The sequence below is a fragment of the Gracilinanus agilis genome, chromosome 4, assembly GCF_016433145.1.
Source record: "Gracilinanus agilis isolate LMUSP501 chromosome 4, AgileGrace, whole genome shotgun sequence".
NCBI lineage: Eukaryota > Metazoa > Chordata > Mammalia > Didelphimorphia > Didelphidae > Gracilinanus > Gracilinanus agilis.
In genome coordinates, this window is record NC_058133.1 from 226,420,487 (window position 1) to 226,433,149 (window position 12,663).

At 37.6% G+C, this 12,663-nt stretch overlaps 1 protein-coding gene across 1 annotated transcript in view; it reads right to left on the reverse strand.

Annotated features, from left to right (window-relative positions):
- ASPSCR1 (ASPSCR1 tether for SLC2A4, UBX domain containing) overlaps window positions 1-12,663 on the reverse strand; it is a 163,374-nt gene that overhangs the window by 136,978 nt on the left and 13,733 nt on the right. Inside the window, exon 4 of the mRNA XM_044672377.1 lies at window positions 5,126-5,226. Within this exon, the coding sequence (XP_044528312.1) occupies window positions 5,126-5,226 (101 nt within the window). The remainder of the gene's footprint in view (window positions 1-5,125; window positions 5,227-12,663) is intronic.

A 12,663-nucleotide genomic window follows, 5' to 3' on the forward strand; every position in this document is an offset into this window, starting at 1 on the left:
AGACTTTGGGGACAGATGAGTCAAAATACCCAACCACCAAATATATATCAAATCCAAAACTCTTATTCCCTCTGTAGAATCTGACCTCTATTTTAAGGGAATTCTACCTTTTCCATTTTAGCTGGCTGCCATGTATGTGGTGAATGTAAGTTAGGAAAGCCAGGATATACTAGAAAATGAGGGAGAATATAAGCCATTAGGAGAAAACAAAGCATTTAATGAACTGAAACTTTTAAAATGACTTGTCATCCCTAAGGACAAAGAAGCAATAACAGGCTAATAAAAGGACCCCCTTGACCCCTACCCTCAGATTCAAGAAAAACAACAAATTTTCTGCTTTGTTAACTGAGTAGAATGAATGAGAGGGGAAGGAAAATTGGTGTTGTTTATTTGGATGAGATCTAAAAACATTAATATAGACAATCTCTTACTCTTCGGAACAAAAAAACCATAATGACTTCATGAGGGGTAGGACCAAAAGTATCATACATGGATAAGGCAATGTAGTTTAGCAGAAAGAATCCTCAAACCCAATCTGATACTTAGTAAGCTCTGTGAGCAGGGATAAATCATTAAACCTCTCTGAACCTTAGTTTGCCTAGTTGTAAAATGAGGATAATTATAATCAAATAAGACAATGTCTAGAAAGTGCTTTGTAAGTTCTATAGCATTATATACACATCCATGACTTATTATCAAAGAGGCAGGTAAGCCAAATGAGGATAAAGAAATGAACACTCTACAGTCTGCACAATTCATAGCAACCTCAGCATCTCAACTAATGCAGTCTTCCAAAGCCACAAAAGAAAGCAGAGAGGAATTATCTTTGGACCAGAGTTTATTAGTTTGACATTTACCAAAAAATGCCACATTGTTTTTGAATCAACTTCAGACAGATTGTGGCTTTAAGCAGAGGGTGCAGCAAAAGAGAGGCAAGAGTGCCCCAACCTCTCTCAGCCTGAGAAATCTCTATTAAGTGCAGGCTGCTGTCTAGATCTAGCCAGGTTCTACAAAATGGTTGTTGAATTACATACCATTATCAGCCAAGCAAAGCATGCTCCAAGTTGAAAATGTGCTGACTGTCCTTCCCACCAAATCGGTTTGACCACCACTCTTCTAAGAATAAGACAGCACTTCATGAAGAAGACTCCCAAGGGAGACCATATGGAGTAAGTGAATTTCATCTCTGTGGGTTCCTGTGACTAATACACTTGTTTTTTAATTAAGGCTCACCCTTCAAGTGGGGACAGGGAACCTGTGTCCAAAGAAGAAGAGAGAAGATTCTAAAAAGCAGGGACAAAATAGAATGGAAGAAAGTGGATGCCATTCAGTTTGCTATCTCTGCTGTAGCACTTCCAGCAAACAGGTGGTTTGCTACAGTAGTCAGGCCCAAGGATTATTATCCAAAAGTTACAAAAAAAAAAAAAGAAAAAAGAAAAAACACACTTCAGATAAGGATGGAAGGCAAAGACAATTTTGCTATGTTCTTTAGAAAGAGGGTTATGTTTATACTTTTGTCAGTAACATGAAACCTCTATGTATTAAAAACTACAAATTAGTGGTGATTCCAGAAGGTAAAATATAAAGGGCTAGAGAAACACATCTACTCACCAGGTTAACAGACAGAATGAAGAGCTCCTTCACAAAATGTTAGAAATGTGTAAGAGATATAACAAAAACGGAAAAGGATAAATAGGAAAAGCAAGTAATTCAGGAGAGTGCAAGAATATACAACCAAGATATAAGGAAAGACTCACTGAACATTTAAGACATATATAGTTCTTCAAAACTATAACAGTGTATACAGTAACAGAAACTTTGTACGAAGATCAACTGTGAAGGACTAAACTATTATCAGCAAAACAAGATTCCAAGATGATTCCAAGGGACTTGTGATAAAAAGAATACTATACACAGCCAAAAAAGGAACTGCTGGAATCTGACTGCAGTTCAAAGCATACCTTACTTCATGAGTTTTTTTCTTGTATATGTAATATGCCTTCAGTCAAGACATTTGGAATATGGAAATACATATTTCATGAGATCAACGGTATAACCTATTTCAGACTATTTACTACCTTGAGGACATGGCAGGGGAAAGGGAGGGAGGGAGAGAATCTGAATTGCACAATGTCAGAAAAAACTGTCAAATATAGTTGAAAAAAAATTAAATTTAATAAACTTGTCTGGCAAGAAAGAACCCTGGAGGATCAGGTGATATTTTCCTTATTACTGATAACTGTAAAAGTGAAAATTGGGAAAAGCCATTTAGACGTGTATATATTTCTATGGACATGGGAAATGTATCAAAACTACATTTCCTGTGACCCAGCTGTTTCCGTCTCCAGGTCTTTGGGGGCATGGGGAGGTCTACGTCGACGCAGAAAGAGCTTAAATCTCCTGGGTTAGGAGGGAGTGCGCTCTTTTGCCGGTAGAGTTGGCTAGCAGAGGAGACAGTAATGGAGGCGGCAGTTTTGAATGCTTACAAGCGCGTGGTCTAATGATTTTATCTATCAGCATGGCTTTAATTAAAATACTAATATATATATTTATCACAGCCTTTATCATTTTTCATATTTATAATTTTGGCAAACCAGAAGGTCGAAATTCGAACTCTAAATCTTCCAGATAGCCATGCCTGCTTTTTGGCCATCTGGCTCAGCTCTTTTGAGCACTTTTTTAAAAAAGGAAAGTGGCTTTCCTTGCCATGCTTTTGCTAAAAGCAAGAGCACGTTTTTGCCTCCAGTGGGACTCAGCCAGCCTGTCCAGCCCAAACCNTAATTAAAATACTAATATATATATTTATCACAGCCTTTATCATTTTTCATATTTATATAACTGAAAGCATATAAGATTATTTACTGTAAGACAGGCTCTAGCAAAAGCAGTACTTTGTTTTTTTTAAACCCTTACCTTCTGTCTTGGAATCAATATTGTATGTTGGTTACAAGATACAGGAGTGGGGGCTAGGCAATGAGGGTTAAAAGACTTGCCCAGTCACACAGCTAGGAAGTATCTGAGGCTGGCTTTGAATCCAGGACCTCCCATTTCTAGGCCTGGCTCTTAATCCACTTAGCCACCTACCTGCTAAAAGTAGAATTTTAACAAAGGACAGCTAGGCAGCTTGGTGGATTGAGCACATGGCCAAGCTAGAATTGGGAGGACCTGAGCTCAGCTCTGGCCTCAGACATTTCCTAACTGTGTGACTCTGGATAGTTACTAACCCTGTTTGCCTAGCCCTTGCTCTTCTGTCTTAAGAGTCATTACTATGACAAGAAAGTAGGAGTTTCAGGGCAGAGAGGGGAGGGGCAAATATAAAAAATTTAATAACTTTATCCTCCAAAAAGCGGAGATAGCAACACTGCCAATCTGAAGCTGATACTGACCAACAAGGAAAAAAACTAGTTGATGAACTAAAAGCAACAGAAATGTTGGAGGCAAGTGACTCATCTGTCATAGTTTATTATGAACGTGAAGGAGAGGAAACTCATGCATTTAAGGAATAAGAAACACAAGATACATAAAGAGATAATTCTTTGCAACTCTTAGCTACTATAAGTCTATGAGTAAACCTCAATTTCACCTCATTAGGACTTCAGATAATGGTCCATTCTATTACCTGGAGACCTTGAAAAGCAAGAAGAAAGGCTGGCCATGGTGAATCCAAGAGCGAAGAAATATAAGAAAAACAAGACAACTATAAAAGGTCTAGAGTACACAGAGTATCCACCTCAGAAAGTTACAGATGCTAAGAAGTAGAAGTGATTCATAACTGAGTAAGATTCTCTGCAACCTAACCAACATAATAGTCATCTAGTATTTGCTTAAAGACTTCTGGTGAGGGAGAACTCAATTCTCCAATGATGGTTCATTCCTCCTTTGAATAATTCTAAAAATCAGGAGGTTTTCCCTTACATCAAATTTAAATCTTCCACTACTCATCTTCTATCAATTATTCCTAATTCTGCCCTTTGGGACCAAAAGAGTAAAACCTAATCCTACCCTCTATACATATACCCTTCAGCCCATCAAATACTTGATCACAGTTCTAACATGCTCCCTAAAAAAGAAATCTTTGAAGAGGTATAGTAACTCCCTCACTGAGTCCCTAAAGTTTTATATTTCCCACTTTTGAGAAGTATTGACATGTTTTTGTTAAGTGGGATACTTTAGAAAGTCCTTAGAACTGTGCTAAGTAAAATAAGATTCCTCAAAAGGTAATCAAACAAAATGTATTTATTAGACACTCATTAAATGCCTGGAACTATGCTAAATTCTGGGGATACAAAAATAAAAGTAAAAACAATCCTTGCCTTGCAGAAGATTAATAGAAGATAAAGAACAAGGGGACATTGGTCACCTAAAGAGGACTGTCTCGAGATAAGGAATACAAAATACAGACTTCTGATTTCACATGTGGGGTTGAACTTGTTTGCCTGTTTACCTTCAACAAATCATAAAGTTTTCTTGTCCTGCCCAATTTGAGAGGCTTCACAGGACAAGCTTAGCAGGAACATTCCTTCAGAGCCAAATGATGAAGGATAGCACTGTTTCACATGAATATGAAGCTTTGGAGGAAGGAGAGTTTGGTTTATTTTTTATAAAATATAGACAACTCTGTTATAAAGTAGGTTCTTTCCCAAAGGGTTTAATAATCAAGGAATTACTGTCTTTCCTTCTCTCCCATTTAAGGATCTCCAAAGTATTAAGTCATTTTCTGAGAGAAAGTGAGCCCCAAGCATCTTATTTTCCCCCTCAAGATTTACTCACTCACTTGCATGGCCCCTGGGATCCTCACAGAGAATTAAAAGTCACTTGTTCCCTTCCTTCTCTAGTATACAAAATTAAGGGCCACAATTTTGACCAGGAAACCTAATGAGAGAATTTAGCCCAACCTTCCTATGAAGAAATTGCAAAACCAATATCCTGATCACAAACAAGTTAACCTTAATGTCAATTAAAGTCCCTAAGCACTAAAAATCAGAAAGGCCCCAAAAGTCTAACCCCAAAGTAAGCCAGTTCTCTTGATTTCCAATCTTAATTCTAGCAATGGCACATACTTGAGGGGATTCAGGATCTCCTAACCCCTTAGGAATTGCATGCCAAATGTCCACATTTTTCTTACCTTGTTTGTACAAAATGAACAAGAAGCTCCCAGAGTGTCTGAAGAGAACAAAAAGTATCTTGTAACCTAGTGCCATCATCTAATTGCAATGCAATCCGAACCTAGGGGAAAAAAAGGGGAATAAAATTAGATCCATAATTAACGAGAATGACAGCTATTTTATCCCCAAACCCTAAGCTAGAGAGTTTGGAACCTGAACCAAACAACCTAATTGTATAGGTACAAAGAGAAAATGTTATCTGATGACCCTCCATCAAAACACAATTTGAGAATTATATGAAACTTTGGGAGCAGAAAGTCTGTTAAGAGATAAATTTCTTCCTTTCTACTTTATTCCAGAGCTCACTTCTAAGGATTTCTCATGTCAGTAGAGGTTTGCAACAAAATCCAGCCCCACACCTCCATTCTCTCTCCCTCTTTCCAGTGCCATTGAGATTCTGGCTCTCGGCTGTGGATATTTGCTTGGTCAGTGACAGACAGAAGCATAAAGCAGCCCTTCATGAGCAAAATTCTAAAGGGGGCCACAACTCAAAAGCACCATCACAGTAGTTCTGTCAGCAGTGAAGCAGAAAACCCTTAGCACCAGTGATGTAAAATCCTGAAGTGCCAGCAGCATCCTGCAGCACCAGCACAGAGGGAGCAGAATAGGACACCAGGACAAGATATCATGGAGGGGGAAGAGTGCTCCTCTACACATGAAGAAAAGAGTACAGCATCTAGCTGGGACTAGTTCTGAACATCCAAAAGTCACCTGGGAGCAGAGACCTAAGCCAAGCGATCTGTGAATTGCACAGCATGAGAGGGGGATGAAACATTTTGAGATCTAGTCCCCAAGGAAACTATCATCAGAGGAGCCAGGGTCAGAAAGTAAACTGGAGGAAATTGGGAAGGAAAAAGAGGGGAAGGGGGGAGAATAAAATTACCAAACATCTAAGGAAGAAGAAAACGCAAAGGCTTTCAACATGAGCAGATAAAACAGCAAGGAAAACATCAACAATAAAAGGAAATATGGCCTCCAGATCTAGTAAATGAATTCAGGTATCTAGGAATAAATAATGCAAAACAAAGGAAAATGATACAACACTTCATGAGACAGAGGACTCTATGGAATGTAAAGAGATCATGGAAATACAACATGCTGTTGCTGAGTAGTTCAAAAGAGAAATGAGAATTAGGAGATCAGAATTTATGATTTCCAAAGCAAAAATAATGGGCAGAATAGAAGAAAGGTAAGTCTCACCAAAGAAACAAAAGAAAGAATAATAGACTAGGAATGTAAATATATAGAAATGAAGGATAATCTAGAAGAAGAAAAACAAAAAATAATATAAAATATGCTAACTATTCAAGCAAAAACATAATTGATAATTTAGAAAAAGAACAATGAAATCCAATAATATTAAATAAAATATGCTAACTACTCAAGCAAAACATAATTCTTCTTAAAGACTCTCTAAAGATCACAGGCCTCCTAGGAAGAACACAACAGAACAAAAAAAGGAACACCATAATACAGGAAATAATAGAAGGAAACTACTCTGAACACTCCAGTAAAACTGCCTTGGAAGATAGGCTAAACCAGGGTAAGGGTAACTGACAGGCCTCAAACCCATCAGTGAGTTAGCATAGAGGTCACATGTGGGCTATATAATTAGACACATAGTTAGGAAAGAGTCCAACCATGGGGTATTGTCCTCTCTAGCACCTAAAATAACTAGCATTGTTCTAAGAGTGAGGCACAATGAAAAAAGGGGAATCCGTGGGACAAACTCTACAAGAAAGTAACAGAAACTACTCAGAGTAGGGAACCTGTAAATTCTGAATGCAGGAGGAATACAAAGAGAAAGACCAGATAATTATACAGGTCATGAATCAGAGAATGAAGGTTTAGAGTAGAGAAAGAAGATGGATAATGAAAAGAGTGAAAGAAATCTTTTTTTGGAAAGGGGGACAAAAAAATTAAAAACCTAGTGAACAGAATTAGTTGAAGAACAGGAGGAGGAATAATCTATTTGACTGAGAGAGGGAAAAAAAAGGGAGAGGGGGTTATAACCAGATTAAAAACATGAGAGAAAATGAACTAATAAGCAAAACTCCAAAAAGAAGGTGAGTAACAAATGAGGGGAGGTGATCAAGACTGAAGGGAAGATATCAAAGTGCCATGTTAGGAGTAGGGGGACCTGGGTTCAAATCTGACCTCAGAGGCTTCCAGGCTGTGGGATCCTTGGGCAAATCTTTTAACCCCAACTTCCTAGCGCTCACCATTCTTCTGTCTTAGAACTGATACTAAGAAGGCAAGGGTTTAAAAAAAATGAAGGGAAAAGAGGCAGAAGAAATAGGGCCATTTTAAAAAAAGATTAAGGTAAAATCATTAAAAGAACATAATACTATGTTTACAACAGAAGAGGTGGGAAAAACTTGGGGAAAAAAGGACAACATTAGAGACTGATAACAAAAACCACAAACCTAACATAACTTTAAATGTAAATGGATTAAACAAGCCAATAAAACAAAAAAGTGTGACAGAGTGGATAAGAAAACAAAAATCCACAATTTGTTGCTTTCAAGAAACATTTAAGAAAACAAAACACAAAATAAAACTGAGATAATGTGCCTGCCATATAATAAGCACTATATAAATGATAGTTACTATTAAATAACTGGAAGAATATTCAGTGCTTATGGCTAGGCCATGCCAATATAATAAAAATAACAATAGTACCAAAATTAATTTACACTTTTAATGTTATAACAATCAAATTACCAAAGGGATACTTTGTGGAATTTGAGAAAATAACAATGAAATTAATTTAGAAAAAGATGAGATCTCAAATTGCTTGCCAGCTTTGGGGGTGGAGCGGAAGGGAGGAAGGGAGACAATCTGGATCATATAACTTCAGAAAACTTATGTGGAAATTTTGTTATTACATGTAATTGGTAAAATACCTTTATAAAAAAATATTAAGGGAAAAAATGACAAGACAGGGGATAAAAGTAGAATAAACATTTCCAAACCTCAAACTACATAATATAGCAGCAGTCATCAAAAACACTTTGGCATTGGTTTAAAACCAGAGATCAATGGAAAAGTCTAGACAAGGGAGTTTAAAAAACAATAGAATTCAATAATTTAGTGATTGATAAAGTAGAAAACATAAATTATCCTAGGGGAAAAACCCTTCTTTAATAAAGCTTGCTTGGAAAACTGGAAACCAACCTGGCAGAAATTAGGCTCTAACCAATATCTTATATCACATTTCATAATGCATAAAATAAGAATTGTAGGGGGAGGCTGGGTAGCTCAGTGGATTGAGAGCCAGGCCTAAAGATGGGAGGTCCTAGGTTCAAATATGGCCTCAGACACTTTCCAGCTGTGTGACCCTGGGCAAGTCACTTGACCCCCATTGCCTACCCTTACCACTCTTCTGCCTTGGAGCCAATACACAGTATTGACTCCAAGAAGGAAGTAAGGGCTTAAAACAAACAAACAAACAAATAAATAAATAAATAATGATTCTAACTTTAATATTAAAGATCATACAATTAAAAAAACAAAGAAAAATAGATCACATACTATCACAGGAATGGGGAGGAGATATCTTCTTAATCAAACTGAGACAACTACAAAAGATAATGTAGATAGCTTTTGGTCCTTGAAACTAAAAAGCTTCTGCACAGAGAAAATTAATGCACTTCAGATAAGGGAAGTGATTGAATGGGAAAAAATCTTTTTATAAAATTTCTCTGATATGGGTTTGGTATGTAATGAATACACATAAGAATAATAGTCATTACCTTCTAGATCAAAGGTCAAAGGATATCACCAAATAGTTCTCAAAAGAAGAATTGCCCTGTATTCACAATCACATGAAAGAATGCGTCAAATCTCTAAAAATACGAGAAATGCAAAACAAAACTACTCTGCATTTTCCCTCGCACTCTGCAAAGTAGCAAAAATAACAAAAAAATAACAGTCAATGTTAGATGAGTTAGGGAACAATAGGCATACTGATACATTGTTGGTGGAGCTGTGAAATGGTTCCAACATTTTAGAAAGCAATTTGGAATTATGCAAATAAAATGACTAAAATGTTTATTCCCTTTGAATGAGACTCCACTACTAGGTTAATACTCCAAAGAAGTAATAGATAAGAAGAAAATCCTCATATACCCCAGAATATTATAGCGGCACTTTTTGTGATAGCTAAAAATTGGAGAATAAAAAGAGATATCCATCACAGCTAAACAAACTGTGGTACACAAATGTAATGGAATAGTACTGTGCTAATAAGAAATTATGTGTGTAATAAATACTGAGAAGCACAGAAAGATCTACATGAACTGATGCAGAATGAAGTAAGAAGAACCAAGAAAATAATATACAAAGTAACTACAACAGTGGGAATAATAAGATCATCACTTATTATTTCCAAAACATAAAAAGCAAATGTAATAAAATTATAAAGCTCAAGCAGGACTCCAATGAAGATATGTAAGAACCCCTTCAACTCACTCCTTGTTGGAGCTGAGAGATCCACATGTGCTTTACATTGCCCATGCTTTCACACTTAATTGATTGACTATGCTGGGTTTTTTTCCTTCTCTACAAATCAGATGCCTCTCTGGGATAAGGAAAAAATAAAGCATACTTCTGATAACTATAATAATGTAAGAAATAAAAGATAGCAACAAAAACTTTTAAAAAAATAATTAAAATTAAAGCTTCATGTTTTCACAAAGAAAAATATGAAAGTGTGAGGAGTACCAAGGATTAGCGTACTGTGGATAGTGAAAAAAAAAAAAAGCTCTACTCCAAAACCCAAAGAACAGATTCCCATTTTATATTAACAAAGTTATCTTTTCCATTAAAATGCAGTGATTTTCACACTGAAGCCTAATCCAAAAGTAAGCTTTTTTAAGGTATTTATATTTCTCAAATTTCTGATGTGTAGCATTTGACAAATATCTGAGCACCAAAAGTTTTGAAATCAACTGGTTCCATACCACATTTTGTCGAAGGCACCACATTAGCTTTAATGTTCTAGATCCATGGGTCAGAAAGCACCAAACATGGAAAGACACTAATAGCAAAAGCCAATGAGAATCTGACCTAGCAATCCAAAAATCCATTCTTACATACCCCAAAAGACTTCTTATCCAAGCATCTCAGGCTTGGTCAAAAATATGCCTCTGGAAGGTGATATGGGACTCATTTGTACAGTGTTCTCCCTGATACTGGAAGAAACCAAACTGGGAACTAACAGAGATGTCACTCTTGACAATCCTCTCCAAATTAGAGACCATGACTGCAATGAACCTGATGACCCAAATCAGGATAAGGCAACTGAAAGCTAGGTCTAAGTAGGTGTAGACCAGAAGACTGAGTTCTTCTTCCTAAACACACACACACACACACACACACACACACACACACACACACACCCGCACAAAGAAAACAAGACCACAGAAAGGGAGGAATTTCTGTGATAAGCAAATGACATGCTGAAATCATCATCCAATTAGATGTACACAGTATGATGAAAAACCCTCCACCATGTTACATATTCCTAATTTAGGAGTTTCTTCTGCAATTTGCTGGTTTTTCCTGTGTGAGCCCTAATGAAATTCATTGTCTCCTGTAGTTTCAAACCTATAGTATTAAAAATAACACTAAGTTATAGCTTCTTACTTTCGGTTCCGGGTTAAGATGGCGGCAGAGTAAGAAGCAGCTCTTAACCTCTCCTGACCGAAACACACAAAACTCCTCAAGGGAACATAAAAACAAGTCCAGACAAACGGAGGAACCCCACAACAGGGCAGAGCATGGAAGGTACGTGGAATCAAGACATTTCCAGGCTATAAAGGGCTCTCACTAAATCGCGGGCTGAGCAACCGCCCCACCCCCACCCCCTCCACACACAAGATCTAGAGCTCTGAAGTCAGCTAAAAAGAAATAGAGCAAGTTTGGGGCACCCATCGAGTCATTGGCAGCTCTGGGGCCTGTTCCTGAGAGCAGCAAGACTTAGGACCCCATTAAGCCAAAGAAAGCAGGCGAAATCTGAGCGCGGGAGCAGGACGCAGGGCGCACAGCGCAGGCTGAGCAGAACGCAGGCACTGCGGAGGCGTGGGTGGAGGCAGACACAGCCAGGAACTAAAGCCTAAGTGGGGAACCAGTGTGGACGGGTATACGACTGTGGAAGCAGCGCCCTGAGACTTGTAAAGAAACCTCCGGCAGAGGACAGACACTGAGCGCGAGGATAAATCTGAGAAGCTGCTGGGGTAATGATGGCTACTCAGCCTCAGGAAGTTCAGAAGAGAAAGAATAACAACAAGAAAAAGAAGTCTTTAACACTCGACAGCTTTTACACAGAGAAAATCCAGACAACCGAGCAAACAGAGGAGGAGAACAAACAAGCATCCGGACCCTCCTCAAATAAGGAAAACTCCTCACAAGCTATGGAAGAGTTCAAAACTGAGATTTTGAGGAAAATGGAAGAGATCTGGCAAGAAAATAACAGTTTAAAAGATAGAATCATGCAATTGGAAAGTGAGGCTCAGAAACCAAATGAACTGATAAGCAAATTGAACTCCAGAAATGACCAGATTGAAAAGGAATACCAGAAGATTATGGCCGAAAACCAGAAGATTATGGCCGAAAACCAGAAGATTATGGCCGAAAACCGAAAGATTATAGCCGAAAATCAATCCCTAAAGGCTAGAATTGAGCAAGTAGAAACTAATGATCTCTCAAGACAACAAGAACAAATAAAACAAAGCCAAAAGACTGAAAAAATAGAAGGAAACATGAAATATCTCAATGAGAGAGTGACAGACCAAGAAAACCGGTCTAAAAGAGACAATTTGAGAATAATCGGTCTTCCAGAAAAACCAGAAATTAATAGAAACCTGGACTCCATACTAACAGAAATAATTCAGCAAAATTGCCCTGAAGTCCTACAAGAGGGCAACATAGACATTGAAATGATCCATAGAACACCCACTACATTCGTTTAAGAAAGGAAAACACCAAGAAATATCATTGCAAAATTCAAGAGTTTCCAAGCAAAAGAAAAAATCTTACAAGAAGCCAGAAAGAAACAATTCAAATATCAAGGAGCACCAATCAGGATCACACAGGATCTGGCAGCCTCAACGCTAAAAGACCGCAAGGCGTGGAATACAATATTCAGAAAGGCAAGAGAGCTGGGCCTGCAACCACGGATCAACTACCCATCAAAACTGACTATATATTTCCAGGGGAAAGTATGGGCATTCAACAAAATTGAAGAATTCCAGGTATTTGCACAGAAAAGACCAGGGCTAAATGGAAAGTTTGATATCCAACCACAAAAATCGAGAGAAACCTGAAAAGGTAAATAAGATACAGAGGGGAAAGAAAGAAAACTTATAATTTTTAAATTTGCCTTTTTAAGGGCCTCAGTGAGATCTAATTATCTGTATTCCTAGGTAGAGAAATGTTATGTTTAATTCTCTGTAGTGAACTCTATTCACTATTATAATATTCACTATTATAGTAA